Source organism: Pleurodeles waltl, chromosome 3_1 (assembly GCF_031143425.1).
Source record: "Pleurodeles waltl isolate 20211129_DDA chromosome 3_1, aPleWal1.hap1.20221129, whole genome shotgun sequence".
NCBI classification, from domain to species: Eukaryota; Metazoa; Chordata; class Amphibia; order Caudata; family Salamandridae; genus Pleurodeles; species Pleurodeles waltl.
In genome coordinates, this window is record NC_090440.1 from 549,432,578 (window position 1) to 549,456,637 (window position 24,060).

Here is a 24,060-nt window from a genome sequence, read left to right on the forward strand (position 1 = left end):
AATAGAGCACAGCATGTTAAGCTCTAATTCTGCCCTTCAGGTTCCCCTGGGAAGACATCATCCCCCATACCTGAGCAAAGGCCTGAAGTCTGCATAAGCAGCTGTAGCGAAGCGTTCAGCAATCAGCATACAGTCGTGGTTCTCTGGCTGGAATCTCCCTCTAACGTGTAAGGGACAGGGAAGTGTTTTTATAATAAAACAGCTGATGTTCTGAGAAAATGTCCCTAAGTAAGGATGTGTGTTTTTCTATGAATATCAGAGACAAAACTTGTACAACGTTCACCGGCAACCTATCTTCCTGCAGCCTTGAAAGAAGCACAGAGTGAGCAAGAATGTCTTGTTTGAGAACGTAGTGTTGGCCTAGGGAAAAACAGTTAGATAGAGAGAAATAAAACAAGACTGCAAAAGTGGCTATTGTAAGAATAATAAAACAAAACTGAATAAAATATATCTAGGTTAAAGTGCACAGCGGCAGGCATAGTATACTAAAATAACGTGCATGGAGCTATAACTAAAATAGCTACACAACAATCTTACTGACCAAGCTACGCCCCTGGATAAACAGTAAACAAGATGCATGTCTAATGTTTTTAAACATGTATGCTTGCTGCCAAAGACTGGGACATTGATTAACTTGCACACAATCACATTTGGTACCCGTAGAGGAGATATTTTAACTTGTGGCCCTGAAAAGGGGTTAATATATGTGAGTGACTGATCTTGTTCTGGATATCTACAGCAAATTTCTCTGTTTATTGTTTTAGCGTTTTTGTATATTGTACACAAGGTCCAAGTGCATCAGAGGGTTTCCCATACCATACTGAAAACAATAGCATGTAGCAGACAAAGGAATAAAAAAATAAGACTCTGCTACACAGGTAACACCATAGTGTGAAAGAGAGCAAATAAAACCATGTTATACCAAAAACGAATTGTCAGGCACACACAGAGCAAAGATGTGTGTAATCAATTCTGTGATGGAAGATAAGGTTAGCTGGTAGGCCCATACTGTCAGGTGGGAAATCAGTAGGGCATGCGAGCTAGAGATGATCGTCGATATCAGGACTTGTAAGGGATGGGGAGTTGCGGTGGCAGAAGGACCGATCCAGGAGACGGTGTTTGAAAACTCTTTTGAAGGATGATAAGGTATTTATATTAGATGGAATAGCGTAACAATTTCTTTGGGTCTTTGGGTGCATCCAAAGAATAAATATTTCAAAGTACATTTCTTGTGGTTGTGGAAGGGAGGAATTTAAGGTGAGGGCTTGCGGCCTACAGAAGAGCCAGCTGCCTCCAGAGATTTTCAGTTTCAGACACTGATAGTTTGAATGATCAGAGAGTAGAGAAATATTACAAATTGCCCACCCTTTAACCAGAAGCCAGACAAGCTATCAAAGCACGGGACATGTGTGCAGATCATCCAGTCTAAGAAATCAAGTGGACAGCTGCACACAGAGAGAATTTTGAAAGGGCTAGGTGAGATTTCGAAATGCTAGCATGAATTCTATTGCCGTAACTAAGCCCAGAAAGATACCATGCTTGAGTCATATGTTTGAGATTATGTTCAGATAATAATGGTTTAGGTACATGATTCAGTCTCGGTGGTGTGCCCTATTGGCACGTGCATGGATACATATGTGTAGATTAAGACCAGAGACTAAAATGAAGCCATTGAATTTAACATTTTCAATGGGGGGGAGCAATTAAGAACATTGATAGTTAGTCTAGTTTTGAACCTGGCAGTGATTAGAAGAGAAGGAAATAAAGACACACTCAGTTTTAATAAAGATGAATTTGAGATAATAAGCCACCACCCAATTGTCAAACATCATAGCAACTAAAGTGATGTATTCAGGGGAGGCGACATTGCATTTGTGCTAAGAGGTCCCTGATTATTAGGTAGAGCTTCACAAGTGCTAGGGCTAACTCAGAACCTTGATACACTTCTTGACATATGCTTTGGGGAGAAAGATCTGCCTGTTTTGACCACTTGTTAGCGGTTCTTTAGGTATGACATCAATTTAGAACTGTATTGCTAAAACCCATGCATTAGTTCCAGGTGAGAATGAGGATGTTGTGATGAACAGTGCTAAATGCCATGGAGAGGCTGAGTAGGACTAGTAGACAAGAATCACGTTTGTTCAGGATGCACAACGCATCCTCATTGATTTTTTAAAACAACAGTTTCGGTGCTGCACTCTGCCTTAAAACTACATTGAAAACCATCCAATATTTGATTCTGTAAAACAGATTGGTTTATTTAATTGAGCACACAAAATGTATTGTTGTAACATGGGTTTGTAGTTGTTTTTTAAGAGGGGAGTGACTTGATAACACGTTGAAACAATCAAGAAACACCACTTATGAGAAAAAGGGAGATTTATCAGGGTAGCCCAATAAAGGCTTGGGGCGAAACTCTTGTCTTTAACCAAATGTGATTCTCAACATGGTTACAATTTTCAAATTAGCAGTGAATCGTAGGAGTTGACATTGAGAGACCAGCTTTGAAACAGACCACATGATTGGGTATTTTCTGAATATGTCCAGAGAGTGGACTCGTGGACTAGTGAAAGTGATTATTCAGATCACCTTGACCTTCAAAGTAAAGAATAGGCTGAATTCTTCACATTTTCTACCAGGGGTATCAGATGTTGCAGGGGGACGAACAGGTGGTGAAAGAAATGAAAACCATAAAGAACTTATTTGGTGGCTTGTGAGCCAATTCCATTGATATTAGTAAATTTGGTTTGAGAAACGTGTTTTATATGTTGATATAGCAGTTTGATGCAGTTCCAGATATCTTTAAGACTGGTTAGAGCATGAGGATTTTTAGTTAATCTTAGCCTCTTTATATCGTCATTCAAGCCTTTATTGGACCAGAAGGCAGAATTCTTACATTTGATTATTTTGTCAATCTCACAATTTCAGATAAGATTTGAAGGTGTGGGCCCCATTGATGTTGGGTTGAGCTGCGAAGGTAAAATACTTAGGTTATCCTGCAGAGGTGGACCTATGAAAGGACAAAAAAGTAATCTCGATAGTATTCAAGCCTATACACTGCTATAAGATAGTTTAGAGAAATGGTTTTAGTGAAAAGTAAGTTAAAAGTAGCTCCTTTGAAGTGCGTGCAATTGATATAGTCTTGTGTTATATTATTTTCAAGTAGAAAGGGAGTGAGGAGGGAGCAAGCACTCTCTGTGAGGTTGCCACAGTCAGTGTTTGTCATGAATGTCAATGCGGCCCATTTAGACAGTGTGTTTTGAGAACTCATGATGTGAATACATTTTTTGATAAAGATCATAATTTTCACCAGAATTGTAGTGATGTGAATTGTAGTATTGCGAAGGGCAACAGATTTAATTTCAACTACATGTCCTGCAACATGGAGTGAGTCGGAGGCCATAAGTGTGGCCTGTCTTGAGATTCCGTCTGGATTCCCTATGTCGGATGTGGTCAAAACCTGAATCCAGAACCTTGGAGTAATCTGTTCCACTGTTGCAAAGGTCCCACTCAATAGTTGGCCAGTGCCTTTAATTTGGGGCAGCACAGCCTCCCAATTGAAGGCAAACACTATATTTTGAAGAGGTTTAAATGATACAAATTAGGTTTCATTTGAGCATTATTAGCGGTAGGGTGAATGTTAATGCCTCTCCATCTGTGCACAAACAGCTTTATATTTATGCGAAGGAAAACCCTTTACCCTTGCCCAACTCCCTAATGGACCGTGAATCCCTTCGATTGAAAGACACACACCAAGAAAGATTTCCTAAGCCTAAATGGGATCTTACTTACCACACTCCCTTTGAAGAACAGTAAAAGTGATAGGTGTCAATCACTTTTCTCTATGATGACTTAGACTCATCTACAAACAGAGTGCTAGGAGTCAGACAACCTGACCGAACAGCTCCTTATCTACAGGGGTTGTTTGTAGAAATGTGGGCCCTCACCCAGACCTCTGAAAGCAGGAGGCAACCACACCAGTTGGTGTTTCATAATGATAGATTGTTATATACAATCACCACCCAAATCCTGTGTATCAAAATGATGAACATTATTATGGTAATGTCATCAGTCATAATATAAAAATGGTCAACATTCTAAAAACCCAAAGCATTTTGTATTGCACATCCTTACTATCCATAATAATTGGTCTAATCTCCACTGAACACTTGTGTCCTTATTATGTTCAGCCTCATAGTTATGGTATTCACCGAATGATAAGTATTTTCCCTCGCTACCTTATGCCAAGGCATGTAGTATCGGTGCATACCTCTAGATAGCTCTCAGGCCTTCATTTGGATAATGGCTCTCTGGGAAAGGCATTGTGTTCTGAGAGGAGCGTGAATTGTGAGAAGGAAACAGAGGCAGATGGGTTAGTCCACAAGGGGCTTCTCCATAGGTAAGGGAAGTTGAGATAGGTAGTGATTCACCAGTACAGTAGATTGTTGCAGCAAGGATAGATTTGGACTCTGTGTGTGTGAGATCAAAAATAGCTTAAATGTTATCTTCCAAGATGAAGAAGCGCTGTTCAGAAGTTGTCATCCGAAGCCTGAATCTGTATTTTTCTGTCAGTAAAGAGGGAGGTGGCAATGAAAGATAAATATTAGTTCATAAAAAAGAGAGCCACCCAGCTACATATCAAGGTAGAGATACCAGGTAAGGGCAGCAGGAACGGAAAAAATAAATCAGCAGCCGGAGAAGTTCACACTAGAGCAGTAGGCCATCTTATTTCCATTCCAGTCATTTTTCTGGATTCTTGTTGTGCCATGTATCAGGTTAATAGGTTGTAATGCAGATGTTATCTGGAAGAGCATAAGAACATTCTGAGGTGCACCAATTCAGTTTTCAGCTGATGTATTTTTGTTGTTTCATGTGTAGCCTCTCTTTTGGGATGTAAAGGCCATTGACAGTGACTTGGGTATTAATAGTGTACCAGAGAATTCTGTCTTTACAAGGTGATATCCTTGGTACAGGCTTCTTTCCAGGTACCTGTCTGACTACACAACTGTGGGATACAGGGAAAGAGGAAGTTTTGAGGGTTAGAGAGGTCCACGGACAGGGAGTTGGTATAGTCCAGGTGGGGTTGATTTCTCTGTAGGTATGTTGCAGAACATTGTAAAGCTAGTACTTGGATGTTATGTCCAAAGGTCTTATCTATGCATTGGAATTTTGTAATCAAGTGTGTGGCCTAGGCTTTGATTTTGATGCTGGGGGTGGCTGGTTGATGTTCAGGGAGTATACGAGTTGGGTTGGTGGTGTTTGTGAATGACTGGTAATAGTTCTGTTTGGAAGCCATTATATTGTAGGAAGCTTGAAGTCAGTAACAATTCAATGCTATTCAGTTTCAGATCATTGTACTTGTTATACTTGTTGTCGATATGCAGGTTGCTTGGAGTGTTGTCAGGATATCACACACAAAAGAAAGTTCTGAAAGTGTATTACCCCCATGACATCCCTGACATAAGAATCAATAACACAGTATGTATGGGGGATGTTAGGAACATGCTACGTTCGCCCGTTCCACTGGTCGGCAGGTCACCAACTTGATTATCTAATTGTCGACATGGAATGTGATAGTGGTGGCCGGGTGTTCAATGAAGGGTGGGGGTGTTCACCCTACAGATTAGGTGGTCTCACACATTATAGTGTCATGCTTCATCATTTGACCACCTGCCCCCACCCAGGTAAGATGATACAACCTGGGTGGACTCAACGTCGTTGTTAAAAGAACTCTGAGGGAGTGCTGAAATTAATCTTTCTGGACAGTGCGGGTATCAAGTTGTAAGGGAATATAAACTAAAATTACTTCACAAATCACCTGTCTAATTTAATCCTTTAATAACTGCGTTTGTTAGTAAGATTAAAAACCAATTGAGACAATCTTGAATGTGAGGTTCAAAGTGTCGTCCAATCTTAAATGGCTAACATGTTTCTGCCCTATACTGTAGCCAAACTAGTATGGGGCATTTGTCAGGGCCTAGGATCCCTCCTATTTATCGGGTGGCTGGCTAAGCTAAAAAGTAAGCGAAAATGTTAAAATGCACACTACGCCTACATGTTTGTGAAAACAGTTAGAAGGGCCATGTGAGGAAAAGGCGCATTGCCTCAGGTCTGGGAAGGGGGGGGGGGGGGAGTTGTCCCTTGTAGTCACACTTACTCCAAAGGCAGCATCTCGTTCTGTAACTTAAGGAAATCCCTGTCCCAGCCGCTTGAGCAAGCAGGTGATTTGTGAAGTAATTTTATGTTATATTCCTTCTGAACTGGATCCCCGCTCCATCCAGAAAGACTAATTTCAGCACTCCCTCAGAGTTATTTTAACAACAAGGTTGAGTCCTCCCAGGTGGTATCATCTTACCTGGGTGGTGGAAGGTGGCCAAATGATGAAGCATGACATTATAATGTGTGAGAGACTACCTAGTCCATAAGGGGAACACCCCCACCTTTCATTGAACACCCAGCCCCCACTACCACATTCCTTGTCGACAATTAGATCACTGGTTGCTGACCGGTGAAACGGGCTAACGTAGCCTGTTCTTAACATCCCCCATACATACTGTGTTATTGGGTGTTGTCAGGATAGTAATGGTGGCTGAGGTATGATTGCTGATCATCTCAGGAAAGGCACAGTGAGAGCTTTTGAAGAGCATGGTTGACAGTGGTAATTTTGTACAACTCTGCACAATACCAAAGAGAAAGGTGACATTTTGAGTCTTTAAGATCAGTTATAGAGGAAAGATAAGGCTCTGTGGATTGAAGAGGTCTTTGATCTCTGCTACGCAACAGGCAATATAACAGGACCGCCTGGGTTACAATGTTGGATGTAGCACTGTGTGAATTTGAAGGTTGTATGAAACTGAATGCATTTAGAAAGATCAAAGAAAAGCTGCTTGTTCACTCGTCACTATATTTTGTTCTTTCCTCAGACACATCTGCCACTTCATGCACAAAGTTCCCTTCCCCTCGCCTCAGCGGCCAAGGATCCTTGTTCAGGTCAGTGTCACTTCTGAGGGCACAACGCATGTTAAACTGCACATGAAACCTTATTCCCCTAGATCATGGCATAAGAAGGCCAAATAAAAAAAGAAAAAATATATATATATATATATTATGCTATGATGTTTCCCTCTTTTGTATCTCATCAGCTTCCACAGAATGTTGTGTATATATCCGTTAAATCAAATTACTTTATTTGGTACTGATCCCTTTGAATTGCTATACTTGAGCTGTTTTTGAAGAGACAAGCTCCTTTAGTCCCCAGTTCTGGTTCTTCTTGATTTTAGTTTTTTGCTGTGTTCCCGTGTGACCATTCCTCCAGGATGACAATCTGGTGGATTGCTCTTTGTAGTGACTCACAGTCTAGGCATATCTATCCATCTGCAAGGATCCATTCTATCCTTGTCTTCCATCATGGAAGAAACAGTCTCAAAATGAGGGGATAATACTGATATGCTCCCCGCTCTTCCTTTTTCTTCTAGTTTCAAAATGCTGCCATTCTGAAGAGACAATTTATTTCGTGGGAGGGTAACAGTCCAGAGTTCTTTAAGATTTGGGTGGCCATTGAGATTTAGTTTAGTGCAGATTTCTAATCAACAAGTTTCCCCTACTGTTGGGCTATATCTGGAAATGTTTCTAACAGTATTCCTAGCTGGGGCTCCATGGTACTCCTGTGACATCAGCAAGGAACTTCCTAAAACTCAACCCAGTCAAGTGCAATTGCATTATGATAACGATGCCACAACTTTGTTGTCTTAGTTGTTTTCGTTCACAGCCAAAAAATCTGAGGATGTGAAGCCTGACTAACATTTTTCATATTTCTTTTCTTTGTTTTCTTTATTGGAATTTTTTTTTGTCAACTTTGAAATCTTACTAAAATAGGAGCATATTTATTCTGAAGATGTGCAACAACCCAAGATGTGGATGTGGATCTGGATCTGACAGCTGTTCCACCTTCATATTTTGTGACCCAGTTCAACTCTACAGTGCCTCTTCTGATGGATACAACTACCTGTGGATTCCTCACCTTAAGAATTCTCCCAATGCGCCAGAATTTGACGGAAAGTTTCTTCCTAGCTCTTCATGTCGATGAGGATGTCACAATTGCAAGGATCCACACGCGACTCTGTCTGATGTGATTGTGGCAATAAGAAGTGCTCGCTGGTGTGCTGACGTCAGTTCCCTTTTTTCCGTGCCTTTGATGCTAACGGTTTTCTCCGAGCTCTCGAGAAGCTACTGTTTCGAAGGTGTCTTATTGTACCTGTTACAATGTCTCCTCCTAAGAAAGTCAGTGTTCAAACCTTGTCGTGAGTGCATGGGTCGTATGTTTGTCATGGACCCTGATGATGACTGTTCAGACCACGACGTAGAAGAGTGCGTGCTCCGCCAAAAGATGAATCCGAAGGCACTGAAGGATAGAGAAGCTAAGTTCTTTCTAGCTAAGGTGAAGAAAGGACACAGAAGTCACAGAAGGCCCAAGACTAGGGACTCGTCATCCAATAAGTCGTCGGTCTCACTAGAAGCTGCGCCAGCACGACTCTCAATGTCGTTCTTTTAGAGATCGATCTCTGTCTCCATCTAGACAGCGTTGTATGGCGTGGGAGGTTGTCCTACTGTAATTCCCCAGCCTCAAAGTCCTCATGCTTCTCTGGTGCCATCGCTCATTGAGGTGGTTGAGTCCCCAGCGAGTCCTCACTTTTCGCCTGGGGTTCAGGAGTCGGTGACTCAGGTTCCGGATCCGACCCAAGCGCCGCATGAAGATAAGCGGTTTCCTGCCTTCCTGACTCTGGGAGCGGATCCGGCGGCGTTTCTGGATGCCATGTTCAGTGTTTTCAATAAGGCTATGGCCCCTTCTGGTGCACCGGCTGGACCCACGGGTCCTTTGGCATTCTCCTTGGGCTCTCCGGCTCCATACAAGACGGCTCAGTGCGTGCCTTTTTATCTGGCTGAGGGTGCCAGTTCAGCGCCGGTGACAGCGCCTTATGGGCTGACGGCACCGATCAAGTCGACTTCGATGCCGGATGGGTCCCAGTCGGGACGGAGTTCATCTCCTTCTTCTCCCTTACTGCACCCTTCTGTTTTGAAGCCGGCCGTGTCGATGTCGGCTAACTCTCTGTCTACACCGAGGTTGGAGGCCAGGTTGAGGTTGCGGAGGAGAGCGCTGAGGCTCTTGGAAGAGCAAGAGTACCAGAGACGGCTATTGGAGGAAGGAGAGATCGCTGAGCTCTTGGGAGAATTTCAGGGCCTGGACTCAGCTAGTGGGCTGGACACTTCCCCTGAGTGGGACCTTTCATCCCTGGGGGAATTTACGGAAAAGTTGGCCTCCTTCCATTCTGTTACGAATGCTGCAGATTTTTTGGAGCTCCCACTGCCAGCTGCTGAGGTTAAAACAAACATTTTGACTGAAGTCTTACATCCTTCCTCCACTTCAGCGGAGCCCTTGCTCCCTTTGAATGATGCTCTTACGGAGCCTATTTTAGAGGTCCGGAGAAAGCCTGTTACATCGCCAGCTGTGTCCAGACCTGTTGCAAGGAAGTACAGTGTTGCTCCTGGGGATCCAGGATTTTTGTCACAGCATCCGACTCCTGAGAGCTTGGTGGTCCAGGCTTCTTGTTTGGCTTGTTCTGCACCAGGCTCTTTTCCTGTCACTCCTTCGGACAGGGAGTCCAAGAGGATGGAGAAAGCGGCTAAGAAGACTTTCTCTTCTTGTAGTATGGCCCTAAAATCAGTCAATGCTACCTGTGTGTTTGGTAGATATGCACACGCCCTGATGGACACGGCTAGAGCTGTAGAGCCTAACTTGCCGCAGGATATGCAGGGGCAGTTCGATGAGCTCCTGTTGGACACCCAGGCTGTGGCCAAACAGATCATCCAGCCTGGTCTGGATACTACATACTCAGTGGCCAAGGAGATGGTTACTTCAGTCACCACCAGGAGACATGCGTGGCTAAGGTCTTCTGGGTTTTCAGCAGATGTCCAGACAACTTTACTGGACCTCCCTTTCGAGGGTGAAAAGTTATTTGGGGCCAAAGTGGACTCTTCCTTAGAGCGCTTCAAATATAGTAGGCCCACAACGAAGTCTTTGGGACTGCAAGCTTCCACATCCACTCCTTTCAGATCCTTTCGGAGGTTTAGGGGGGTTTGGCTTTGGAGCCACTTGTCGTGGAAGACCTCAATCCATGACTCAACAGTCTGCCAACCTTCCATATAGGTCCTTTAGAGGGTGGGGGAGGGTTAGGACACGAGGAGCCACCCAGCAGCACCCTGCCTCATCCTCTTGGAGAGCACAACAAGGAAAGCAGCCCTAGTTTTCCATCCGTTTTAAGTCATGCTTCTCCCGTAGGGGAAAGGTTATTTAATTTTCTCCACGAGTGGGAGTTAGTCACATCGGACTCCTGGGTACTAAATATTGTGGGGAAAGGGTATGCACTTCCCTTTCGGGAGTTTCCCCCTCCCATCCCTCCCTGTCCTTCGTTTTGTTCAGAAGATCATCTCCTGTTGTTGCAGCAGGAGGTTCAAGTCCTTTTATCAAAAGGCGCAGTGGAGTTGGTTCCAGAGCAGACAAGGGGTCAGGGTTGCTGTTCAAGATCTTTCCTGATTCCCAAGAAGGATGGTTGATTGAGGCCTATCCTGGATCTGAGGATTTTGAATTGGTTCCTCAAACAGGAGAAATTCAAGATGCTGACTCTAGCGCAGGTGCTTCTGGCGTTGAACAAAGAGGATTGGATGGTGTCTGTAGACTTGCAGGATGCTTACTTTTATATCCCCATTCTCAAGTCACACAGGAAGTATCTCCGGTTTGTGGTGGGGTCACAACACTACCAGTTTGCGTTCCTTCTTTTTGGTCTTACTTCCGCACCTCGGGTCTTTACGAAGGTGTTGGCGGTGGTTGCAGCAAATCTCAAAAGGAAGGGAATATCAGTATTCCCTTACCTGGACGATTGTCTGTTCAAAGCCGAGACCCCAGATCTTGTGATGCATCACCTCCAAATGACAACTCAGTTGTTGTTCAGTCTGGGCTTTACAGTAAACTTGCCCAAGTCTCATCTGGAGCCCTCTCAACACCTCCTGTTCATAGGGGCAGTACTGGATACAACATTGAATCAGGCCTATCCTCCACCTCAGCGGATCCAGGACATTCAGGCGTTGATTCAGATGTTTCAAAATGGAGCGGTTGTTCCAGTCCTCAAGGTCCTACGTCTGCTCAGTCTGTTCCCTTCTTGCATTCTGTTGGTCACTCATGCACATTGGCACATGAGGGCTCTCCAATGGTGCCTCCACAAGCATTGGTTTCAACACAAAGGAGATCTAGAAGAGTCGATAACGCTCTCCATAGACACCGCAAAGCATCTAAGATGGTGGGCTGTGGACAGCAATCTTTCCCAAGGAAGGCAGTTTTGTCTACCACCTTCAGTGGCCACGGTCATAACGGATGCTTCCACTCCAGGGTGGGGTGCTCATCTGGGGTACCTGGAGATCAAAGGTCATTGGTCTCTTGTGAAACAGATGTTTCACAACAATCTGTTAAAATTGCAGGCGATACGTCTGGCTATCAAAGCCTTCCTCCCGTCATTTCGCGGTCAGTCAGTTCAATTCTTGACGGACAACACTACCGCGATGTGGTACTTCAACAAGCATGGAGGTGTATGGTCATTCCTTCTCTGCAGCTTGGCTCTGCGGCTCTGGTCCTGGGCCCAGGACCATCAGATTTGCATAGTAGCAAACCATCTGGCCGGAGTTCTCAACGTATGTGCAGAAAGTCTAAGTCGGAATTTCTCAGCCGATCACGAGTGGCGTCTCCATCCGGATCTGGTCCTTCACATCTTCCGGATGTGGAGTTTTCCACAGATAGACCTGTTTGGCACTCATGTGAACACGCACTGCCCGTCGTTCTGCAGCCTCCAGTATCCGGTGCAAGGAGCGTTGGGGGACGCGTTTCAGATGTCTTGGTGTGTGACCATTTACTTTACGCGTTTCCTCCCATACCCTTAATTCCTCGGGTTCTGAGGAAGATTCGCCAAGACCGGGCTCAAGTCATTTCATAGCTCCGGATTGGCCGAGAAGGGTGTGGTACACAGACCTTCTCCAACTCTCACTGTGCCCTCCGCTCTGTCTCCCTCTCAGGGCAGACCTCCTTTCGCAGGGGCAGGTTCTACACCCCCACCTCCAGAGCCTGCACCTACATGCCTGGAGATTGAATGGGGTAATCTGAGTTCTTTTTCTCTCCCGCCAGAAGTGGTGAATGTCATCTTATCGGCCAGGCAACACTCCACCAAGACTGTTTATGCCGGCAGATGGATGAAATTTGTGACTTGGTGTGGAGAGAGACAAATTGGTCTCTTGAAAGCCCATTTGTCAGATGTTCTGATGTTTACCTTTACTTTAGCACAAAAGGGACGTGCAGTTGCGACTGTCAAGGGCTATTTATTGGCGTGGTCGGCCTTTCTGTGCCTTCCTGATCAACCTTTCTTGGTCAAATTGCATATAGTTTTTGAAAGGCCTAACTAATAAGTTTCCTCCCACTCCGTTTCTCATAACTCAGTGAGATTTAAATTTGGTTTTGACTTTTTTAATGTGTTCACCATTTGAACCTACGCATTCTTGTTTTTTAAGGTTGTTGGTCTTAAAGACAGTTTTCCTTGTTGCTATCACGTCTGCTAGGCGTGTGAGTGAGCTTCAGGCTGTTCGTGTCAGACCCCCCTTGATGTCATTCTGTGCTGACAAAGTGGTGCTGAGAACCAGGGCGGCTTTCCTTCCTAAGGTTGTCACTCCCTTCCATATGGGGCAGTCTATTACTCTTTCATCCTTCTATCCTCCTCCTCACCCTTCAAAAGAGGAAGAAAGACTCCATTGCTTAGACCAGAGAAGGGCTCTCAGTTTTTATGTTGAAAGAACAAAGGACTTTGGTTTGGATGACCAACTCTTCATTAGATATGTGGGCAAGATGAAAGGCAGAGCTGTTCATAAAAAGAACCATATCCAGGTGGGTCATTCTTTGCATTAAGATCTGTTATTCATTGGCAAAGAAGATTCCTTGCAGGTATTAGAGCTCATTTCATCAGGGCTAAGTCTGCCACTTTGGCATTGGCTAGAGGTGTTTCTGTAGTGAATATTTGCAAGGCAGCAACTTGGGCTTCCCTCCATACTTTCGTGAAGCATCATTGCTTGGATTCGGAAGTTATGAGGGACGGCCATTTTGCACGTTCTGTGCTGCAGGATTTGTTGGTGTGACCGGTCAGCACCCGCCTCCGAGTGCACTACTGCTTTGGGACTCTATTCATAAGGTGAGGAATCCACAGGTAGTTGTATCCATCAGAAGAACAAGTTACTAACCTTCGGTAACGCTTTTTCTGGTGGATACAGTAGCTACCTGTGGATTCCTCACAGTCCCACCCGCCTCCCCGTTGCCTGTCTGGTCTTACCAAAACGTCTTTATTATAAAGGTATATACGTTATTGATTATTCTTTATATGAATAAATGTTGTGTTAATATTGTATCTGAATTGCAATATGTATAAATATATATAGGTGTGCTTTTGTGAGGTCGGTTTTCACCTGTCCGCCTCAAAGGCACATAAAAAAACGGTAAAACTGACGTCAGCTCGCCGGCGAGGACTTCTTATTGCCACGATGACGTCAGACAGAGTCACGTGCGGAACCATGTGCGGAACCGTGCAATTGTGACGTCTTCGTCGACGCGAACAGCTGGGAAGAAAGTTTCCGTCGAATGCTGGTGCATTGGGAGAATTCATAAGGTGAGGAATCCACACGTAGCTACTGTAGCCACCAGAAAAAGCGTTACCGAAGGTAAGTAACTTGTTCTTTTAGTAAATGATCTCTGCTGTACCCAGACATGAGAGTGAGGTAAAATAAATTCTGGCCCACTAGACAATAATCTCAAAAGTGATTATGTTCAACCTGAGAAAGTTCTCCTTTTCACCACACACAGTACAAACTACAAAAAATACAAAAATGAGTGATCCTTACCCTCTTTTCAGAGAAGATTGGAATCTTGAACCTGAGGCCTGCCCTTCTCCTCCACAGCTGCAGATCCTGCACAAATTGATGTTTTGTAGAAATTCATATGTAAAGTTTTTTAAGATATGGCCCTATAGGTGGAGACCTTTGGTACGTCCTCTGTAACAGCTATTGTCTCAGATTGTGTAACCTCTTAGCACTCTTCGCAAAGACCACAGTGCCAGCTTGGCCCTAGCAGTTGCATGCAGTCCAGTTCAGTCACAACACTAGCAATTGTGCATGTGTACGCCAACGATGAATGAATTATGAATGATTTATTGGCAGTAAAGCACTTCGTATCTCAGAAATTTACTTGAATCAATTTCAAGTACTTGGAATTGATGATGAGTATGACAATTTTATCGAACATGGATGCAGCAAGGATTTTGGGATATGAAGAAATCCAGTATATTGGGCGCCTCCTTGAAAGATTTCTCTGAACTGTGTGATAATGTCATTTTTAGTAATTATGCAAAAAGCACTGGAGCCCCTAGATCTCCATTCATCAACTTCACAAGTGAAGTTAAATTTGTAAAGTGATCTTCGCAATGCTCAAGTAACCTAACTGCTGCTTCTATTTATTAATGTGCTAATGGAACCTATTTTCTGTAAAATGGGAAAACTCTCCCCAAAGTAAGCTGTTCAGGGACAGATGAAGGAAGGAAAGACAGCTGTGCTTTCTAACCCCAATAATGTTTGTATCTCCACCCCACCCCTTGAGAGATTGGTGGGGCAAGTGTAATCAACTGCAGTAAAGACAAACACATTTGCTATTTCTTCTATGGACATGGACTGAGTAATACAAGAGACAGAAAAGGTTTTACCTCAGCAAAGGTATTTCTTGGGACCAGGTATCACCAGCCATGTGGAAGATTGCGAAGTAGCAGTGCAGAGACCCAACTGAACTTTTATTTTTACTACGTTCAAACCATTTGCAGGTTCTCTACAAATATTCGATAACCTACAGACCCCCCAAAATTGTCCCTTGCCCAAGAAGGGTCCAGAATTCTACCATGAGTTTGTGGTGCTTTTCTTGGAAACCACACACCGCTTGTAAGACTTAGCCTGTAATGGCCTGCGGTGTCAGGAAAATCCTCCTCCACCCCAGGGCAGTGCTGGTTTAAAAGGTAAAGAAATTACTTGCTTCTTAAGAGGACGCATGGTCACTGCATCTTCCCCACATGCTTGCCACGGATATTGCTGTCTGCTGTATTTTCTTTTGCTAACATGGTTCTAAGCGGTGCTTAATTTGAGCTGGTGGTTTTCGGTGCTCAGCCCTTGCACTTAAGTGCCAACACCAGGACTTTTGACAGTCTACTAAATGGTGATGCTGTTTCTGATATTAAAAAAAGGACACAACAACAGTTGTTTATTACTTTAATATGCATTAAAAATGACTAATATGTACCAATAAAACTATTCTTGTAGCTCGGGGGTTGGGGGGGTTGGAAAGTCTGAATTGTCACACTTGCAGGAGTGTGATGGTTAGTAGGTGTGTTTTTATTTTTATTTTATTTTAATTGTTTTATTGCAGCGCTGGCAGGGACAATGAGTGGTACAAACTGTAATGGCTTCCTGACGAGGTCCTTGGCACTTAGTATTATTTTGATTGTTTGTAAAAAAAAAAAAAAAAAACAGACTAAGCACTGGTTCTAGAAGTATTAAAAGGACCAATAAAGCAGTTCCATGTTCAGGGGGTGCACAAAAGCCTAATTGCTCTTCGAGTTGAGCTGAATGGCCTCTCAAGTCAAGTGACATGGAAATAGACGTTTGCCCAGATCTAGTTGCAAACAACTTAATCAGAAAATATGTATGGCCCTTTGCCCAGTTAATAAAATACCAGATGCCGTGAAGCACATTTCGCACAGAGGACTAGATGGCCAAGTTCATAACCATAGAAAAAGATCTTCAGGGTTTTCATGGATTCTTTCAAGTAAACGTCATGGATATTCCATGCAATTCTGCAAGCCTTTTTCAAGGGAAGCAGAATTCTTTTTGGAGTGGCTCAAGCAAATTGTGGCCATGCTCTAGGATTTGTGTCACTGCAAACACAAGTAACAACAGAAACGCAAGAAGGAATTAAGGATCTTATGGTCAAGTTCTATCCCTACTTAGAATGTGCCCTGTAAAAACCCTGTGTTTTAAGGAAGGAAGCCCTTACTCCCCTATTACTGGCATTCTTCGTCATAGGAATGCTCAACACAGTAGTCAGAGTCTATACTAGTGTGGGCTTCCACCCTAAAGGGGTGCTCCTATTGTCCCTGTGTGAGTATGTGTTTAATGGATAAGTATGTTTCACAGTCAAACCAGATGGAGTTAGAGCAGAGTTAAAAACTATCTGCTGTTTGAAAACTACTTAATTGGTCTTACTAGGGTGTAGGATTCAAAACAAAAATGCAGGGGAATAATTCAACCATGTTTGAGTTTGCATTTTTCAGCCCTACCATGTTATTCTATGCCTCAACCCGCAGTCCAGAAAATAAATCCATTTTTTAGAGAATCATTTGGCAGGAATTCACCATACACAGATACAGTCAGCAGATTAGTATCTGTCAGATACAAGGAAAAACTTCATCAGATGGTCCCTTTCCGGATACCCATCCCAGTGTGCATCCAATTGATGGATCTCTGTCATGACAAGAAGTGCTACTAGTTGTGCATCATGGACTGAAGGGGACTGCCCTCATCCAGGAGTGGGTCTTTTGGCTTCACTATGCCTCTTCAGCAGTAAGAGTAACGCACTATTGCATAATATCAGACTTCACAAATAAGAGTTGGTTCCAATTCCCCAAATTGAGCAATATCTGCTCAATTCAGATGTTTTAGAACACAGCATGTGCACACCATGAAAACAATCTTCAAGTGAGGTCCAGCTAGGATAGACCGGTTCTCATCCAAATATTAGGACTTCAGTCCTGGATCTCAAAAGAAAGAATCTAGTGTGTAATTCTCTTGCGGATGAACTAACTGAGTTATATTGTAGTTGGGTAAATAGTGAAATTGTTATATTCAGGCTTCAGGGACAAAGATTTGGTGTGCTCTTCATTTGTAAGATATATCTCCTGCAGGCAGTCTATGGCCCAACAGCTGAATGTGGCTTGCAGTCATCTTTGTTTTTAATCCTAATCAAGCTCTTCAGTATTTCTATTGTCTTGTACTTTTTGCAGAGTTTAGTGAATATTTGCTGTAACTATGCCATACCTTATGTCTGTGTGGAACAATTTGGAATCCCCATTTGAGTATTTGCCCTTTTTATGTTACATCTACTCACTTTAGAACTACTCTGTATGATCATAATTTCAGATAGAATTGCTGGTGATTTGCAGAGCTAATAAGTCAAACCTCCAAGTGTGTTCTTCCTTCTGGACAAGGTAATTCTAATAATCCAACTACGTTATCACTTTCATCTAGTGCCTAACTTGCCTTAATCTTTTTATGCCTGTCAGAGCCATACAACGAGAAGCATTTGCACAGAACTGATCTCAGAGCAACTTTAGAGCATTTATGTGGAATGATCTAGAGACTGTAGATCAGATATCAACTATTTGTCGTTTTTTCTTGGGCTGAGAAAGGGAAAGTATTAACAAAGCGAACAGTTTCCAGGTGGATTTTATGCTTCATCGAACTCTGACACTTCCACGGACCTGAAATCGATAGGCTAATGCCAGGAATAGTTTGGCCATTTATGCCTCTTTGACATTATACCATTATCCAGCACCATTGCTATTCTATCTTTTTTTTTTTTTTTTTTTTAGGGCTTAGTGGGTTGGAGTCTATTACTAAGGAAACCGAGGTCATGTCTCATACTTTGGGACACTGTGACATCTGAATCCCAGCGATCACTATCGAACAGAAAAATCCTCCCAATATACCTCTTATGCACCTCATGTCTTTTGAACTCCACTGTGGTCAAACAAAAATGCAGAATAGTTTGAAAGTCTGAAATACAGGTCAGTGGGCTGTACTCTGTCTCTGAGATTCAAAGTTAAACTTCCCCAAAGGAAGTATAACTTGTTAAGGCTATGCCAATGGTACGTTTGACTTGGATTCATCACTTCCATCAAGTAACAGTGATATTTTTTAAAAGTCTTTCCAGTAATAAGGACCCACTATTCGGCAAGTTAGAGATTTACGTTTATCACTTAAAGGAATTACCCTGTACATGTTAATGGTTCCAGAAGTATTTTGAGTAACCATGCAGCTTTTACAGGCCCCAATGCTTGTATAAAGTGCATTCTTTACAATCGTCTGCTGTACCTCCTTTGTTGATAAAGGGGTAAATTGAAGAATACGGTAAAGTTCCTTCTGGGAAGTCACTGCATTTCCCCTCTGAAAATCATTGTTTCTCCGTTGTCTTTCGAAATATTGATTAAATGCTCTAACATAATTTTGCTGGTCTTTACGGTATCACTTTCTGTCAAAATGAATGTTTGTGGGTACTGTTATAGTTTTTGCGTTTCTGAATAAACATGTATATTAAAAGTGCATAACATAACATCCTTTTTCCATAGCTCTCGCCTCATGATAGTCTGGTTCTTAGCCAGCCTGTTTCATCTCCTCTCCCACTGAGGTAAGTGTTTGCTACTGCGTTTCCCATTTGCAATTTAATTTGGTAAAATTTATGCTTTAACGCAGTGAATTATGTTTAAATTGGATTACGTTTAATTGGATAATTTGCACTCAAGAGCAATTTGTTTTCTGTTTGCAATTGTTTCCAAATTTTCCTACATTCCAAATACCATTGGAATTATGTCTTTATTTTGAATGACAAGTTTTTAATGGTAGTGAAACATCTTTTAACGATCCGTCTTACGAGGGCTCATACACGATGAAGAATACATGGAGTTGATCAGTAACCCGGTATATGGTGATAAATTGTAATTTATAAACAGATTCAATCTCCTGACAAGTAGATAAGTATAAAAGTGACGGAGTCAGAGGATATATTAAGGGACTCATCAGTTAGTGCTGAAGAAGACCCATTGTGGAGCTGAGATTTGGCCCAAGATATTGAGGGGTCGAAACGTCGATGTATATGTCACAGTTCGGATTGGTTTCTGCATAGGTTCCTTGGAGGACTGAAGGAAGTGGTTTAGATTCTGAGAGGATTTGGAATGGAGTCAATACAGCAAAAAAAGAAGCAACCGACTGTTTTTAATGTCTTTTGTATAGGTTTTGGATTTAACTGAATATTTATTATTTCTTTTTCCTGTCATTTATCACGAGCACTTTCTCTCACACTATCTATCTTTCGGTGTGTTGTCTATTAGATGGGGTGTCCTTTAGATGTATTTGTATATGAATGAATATATATTTATATGAATACATTGTTTTTCTATTTTTCACCTATGTTGTTTTAAGATGTATGAATAATGGTCTGTTTTTTCCTCTCAGGGCATTGTTGTATGTAGTGTTATCCATTTGGGAACACTTGTTAAATGTGTTTCCTTGTGAAGCAGTCCTGTCGGCTGCCATGTTCCTGACTCCGTTCCTTTGACTTATACCTGCTCACTGCAACATGAATTAGGAGCCCTGAAGAGACTGACCGAGGGACTGCTGTCAAGACATCCCATTCACTGCTGCGTTTCTGCTAGGGCCATCTCTCACAAGCACTCAGTCAGTTCTCTGATTGGGATCTTGGTCTAAGGACCCTCCCCTTCGTGCAGAGAGTCTGTTGCCTTATCAGACCTCACATGCAATCCCGTTTATCCACTGCCAACCCCTACAATGTGCATCTTGAACCATGCCTTACTCGTGCTTGGAGATAAATGCAGTGATCAAAATTTAGCAATTGAGAAAGACCTGAATTCTTGAATAGTTGAAACCGTTGCACTGCTACAGAGCTGTGCATTATCATTAAAAAACAAAATGAATAACGTACGTGCTTCAAAACAAGCCTTTTAAGCCAACACAGCTAAGTTCCACAGCTAGACATCTTTCATCTCAGTGCACTGACCCACTTTTTATCAGCCTGTAACCTCATGTGATTAGAGTTGGTCCCATGCCATCAGAGAACAGTGTTACAAAGAATCCCCTGTACATCACCAAGTCTTGTCAGAATCAACTACCATCCACGCTGTTGCATCTCCTACGCCTGTGTTTTAATGAGTTATTGAGTTTTTAAAAGCGAATGAAAGACACATTTATACTGCATGTAACTTTGGTACAGTGCCGTGTGGTAATCCTTATTTATTTCTCCTTCAGTGGGGGTAAATTTTCTACACTTCTACAGAACCTTGGCCCGGAGAACGCTGTTACGCTGCTAGTGTTCGCAGTTACTGAACACAAAATTCTTATCCATTCTCTACGGCCATCTGTCCTGACTAGTGTGACTGAAGCCTTGGTTTCTGTAAGTTAATATTTTACATCTACTAGGGGAAGAAAAGGATATTCTTGTTTCTCATCGGTAATCTCAGCACATTTGTTTCATTGTATGTCAACGATGTTGTGGAATACTGGTCCTCTGCCGCTACATAAGATCCAAGACTTTGCCAGTCACTACACCAGGGGCCACTATATTAAATATTTTTATCAGTGATGCAAGGATCTCTTAACACTGCTCCTTTGACCTTGTCATTCTTTTCTCCAAAGCCCACAAAATATATCACTTATATGTTGGCATGCCTGTTTGGAAGACAGATCTATATCACTATTTTATCATAATGGATAGCTGTTTTGTTTTTGGTTCTAATAACATCAAAAACCACCCACTCTGGTTCCTGAGCTAACCCCATTGTGTTTCGTTTTTCTACTCATCATTGGAGGATATCTAGAACCACGATATTGTGTGAAATATCTTCGTCTTTCAGGTGCACTTTCTCAGCTTTTTGAATGCTAATGAAAAGTATTTGTTTGCTCTCTTGGGTTCCTCTTTGCTCCCTCCGCCATGAATATCTCAGTGATAGTGAATGACTGCTATTTTTTCTGTTTTTATTTTTCTGTTTTGTTTTTGTTAAAAAAAAAAAAAAAAGGTCCACTTCTTTCAGATTGTATTTCTGTTCAATATGTTTATTGTTGCATGATACAGTGAACTCATATGCTGTCAGCCATCAAACATGTTAATGTTAACCATCTCCAAATCTGACTTCAAAGTGCAGTTTTGTAAATTGACGAAGGCTTAGTCTCTCATCCAAAAGACTTTCTCACTCCTAAAGAGGCTTATTTATTTGAGCAATTAGTTTTGATGTATAGTTCTAATGATGATTCATCTCATTGCTTTGCATGAATCCAATTCATCTGAAGGAAATCCATTCAGTTTAATACTTCTTAACGGCAGCCAGTAATTAAAGGGGCTTCATCTGATAGAGACTTCCAGCTGCAGATTTCTCACTTTGGAATATTCCTCAGACATTAGACTGGATCTGGAAAATCTTGAGCAGTACCTTTGCGTTCCAGTAAGTGGTATTGAACGTCTCAGCGTTGTAGGCGTCATCCAAGCCGGAAGTTCCTTTCATTCTGCACCAGTGTGAATCCAGAAAAGCTACCTCAGTCGATTTTGACAGATTTTTTTTTTTTACTTGGAGCTTTCACTCCCAGTGTGTTTTAGGGAATGTCCCCTAAGATTCCCGAGGGTTTTAAACCCTGTGGATCCTGCGACAGGCAAATGTCGGTAACAGACCCCTACTTGGATTGTTTATGGTGCCTTGAGCCAGACCACGACTCCACGGCCTGTCCTGACTAAGGTAAGATGAATCCCAAAGCAGTCCTGGAATGAGTGTTGAAGCACCTGGTTTCTCACAACTGGATGAAGTCCGTGCCAGGACTTGGTGGCTTAGAAGGACCTGGGCCCACCTGGTGTCACTATGGAGGAAGTGGTGTCCTTTGTCATGGTGGTGCAGAAGGTAGTAGAGGTCCTTGATCTTGCGCTGCCCACAGTTTAGGTCAATACCATTGTCTTGAGAGAAGTGCTTCAACCCGGGGTATTTCACAAGGAACCCCTTTCCTCCCCTTCAATGGTGCCCTCACTGATCTCCTGTTTAGGCCCTGGGCCAAGCCCTGCACAGGCACACCTGCCTAAAGGACGATCGCCTTCCGCCACAGCCCTACTCCTTGGGATCCAGGTTTCCTCACCCAGCACCTCACAGCCTTGTGGTACAGACCTCAATGTCCAAAGTTAACCCTGGTGCTTTCCCTACCACCTACTGGGTAGGGAATCCAAGAGTTACACCAGCCTTGCACTTCGGTCACTGAACACTGTGTGCCTCTTCTGCCAGTATACCCACACAGTATGGGACTCAGTTGCTCAAGTGCTGCCCATAGACTTGTCAGAAGAAGGTGCAAGCCATTCTGACTCAGGCTCAAGGGCTGCAGCAAAATTGACTCTATGCTAAAGACTGGACATGACAGACTTTTTGGGTAGAGAGATTGCTTCGTTGGTGGTGCTTCGTCGCCATGCCTCGCTGAGATGAACTGACTTCTCAGACTGGGTTCTCTGGGTTGTCCAGGCACCCCTTATGCCCTTCTGCATTCATCTGTTTGACGACAGTGCTGATTCAGCTCTCAAGCACCTAAGCTCTTCAAGGACAATCGGACCAGTGCTCGCGCATTAAGAATAAGTCCAGTAGTACTCGCAATTTCTGATTGAAGACATGGGAGGTTTAATTTCTGGAACTTTGTCAAGGGGAATCCTCTGTATTTCCACCTAGAACGGGCCGCTTCATAGGACTGCAGCTGCTGTCCTACGAAACCTCCCATGTCTTTAGTCAGAAATTGCGAGTACTATTTGACTTATTCTTAATCATGACACCACAGAACTTGAAGCCACTAAAAAGCCCTGTTGAAGTTCACGAATGGTGAAAGAAACGCATTGGCTGGTTTCCTTTTGGCATATTGAAACTAATAAAAGCTGCACTGGAGCAACATATTTGGATGTTCTGACATTCTTTTTAGGTGTCCATCACATCGACAAGAAGGGGTAACGAGCTAGAGGCTCTTTCTGCTCACTCGCCATGCACCGGCTTCTTCCCAGACAAACAGATTCTTCAAACCAATATCTGTTTTCTGCTGAAGGTGGTAACACCTTTCCCCATCAGCCAAACCATCACGCTACCTGCCTTCTTTGTTTTGTATCACCTCTCCAAGGAGGAAGAGAAAGACTCCACTATTTAAACTCAAAAAGTGTATTATTCTATCTCCATCTCACCAAAGACCAACAGGTGAACAATCATCTCTTTGTTGCGTTCACTGGAGCGAAGGAGGAGAAGGCAGTGCAGAAAAGTACCATCTCCAGATGGATTTTACTTTGTATAAAGATCTGCTATGCATTAGCCAAGTAGCAACCTCCTGAGGGTTTGCGCGCTCACACCACCAGAGCCAAAGCTGCGACTACTGCAATAGCTTGTGGAGTTCCTGTCCTGAACATCTGTCAGGCTGCTATGTGGGCATCTTTGAATATGTTTACCAAACACTACTACCCTGACAGCCAGGTCTCTTGTGACGGGCACTTTGGCCATTCGGTCTCCAAGGACTTTTTGGTCTGAGTCAGTTCTTCCGGCGAGGTAATGCTTTGGTATCTATTCTAGTATACGGAATCTGCTGCTAGGAGTCTGTTATCAGGTGAAAATGTTATTTGCGTTTGGTAACGTCTTATCTGGTAGAAACGAAATTGGGGCACAGATTCCTTACCGACAGTCTGCTATCCGGTTCCTCTACCTAAAAGGTCCCTTTGTGTCTGCACACTGGTCACTCAGCTATTTGATGTGGCTCCCTGCTACTGGGGCAGACTTAGTCACATAAAAAGATTTATGTCAGCCCACATGGGTGGCGCCTTTATAGGCACTGTGTACATCACATCTGGGGTAGACAACTCCTACAACACTGATGCGGAGCCGATTGGCACAACCTACTGGCTTGCAGATATACTGCTCAAGATTGTTTTGATCCAATCTGACGCCTGGGGAATATTCTAAGTTTAAGAATCTGCGGCTAGCACCAGTCTCTACCAGATAAGGCATTAACCAACACATGTAACTTGTTCTTCATAAAGATAAAGAATGTGCTTGGTCGACTGACATCCAATAGAGAGATCTCCAAATTTGGAAGCCTGACTTT

General features: G+C 43.0%; 1 protein-coding gene across 5 annotated transcripts in view; it reads left to right on the top strand.

The window, feature by feature from the left end:
• The window catches only part of DENND4A (DENN domain containing 4A), a 518,288-nt gene that overhangs the window by 243,098 nt on the left and 251,130 nt on the right, over nt 1-24,060 (top strand). For all 5 annotated transcript variants that reach the window (XM_069222901.1, XM_069222904.1, XM_069222905.1 and 2 more), the window contains exons 7-9: nt 6,924-6,990; nt 18,522-18,580; nt 20,215-20,359. In XM_069222901.1, the coding sequence (XP_069079002.1) occupies nt 6,924-6,990; nt 18,522-18,580; nt 20,215-20,359 (271 nt within the window). The remainder of the gene's footprint in view (nt 1-6,923; nt 6,991-18,521; nt 18,581-20,214; nt 20,360-24,060) is intronic.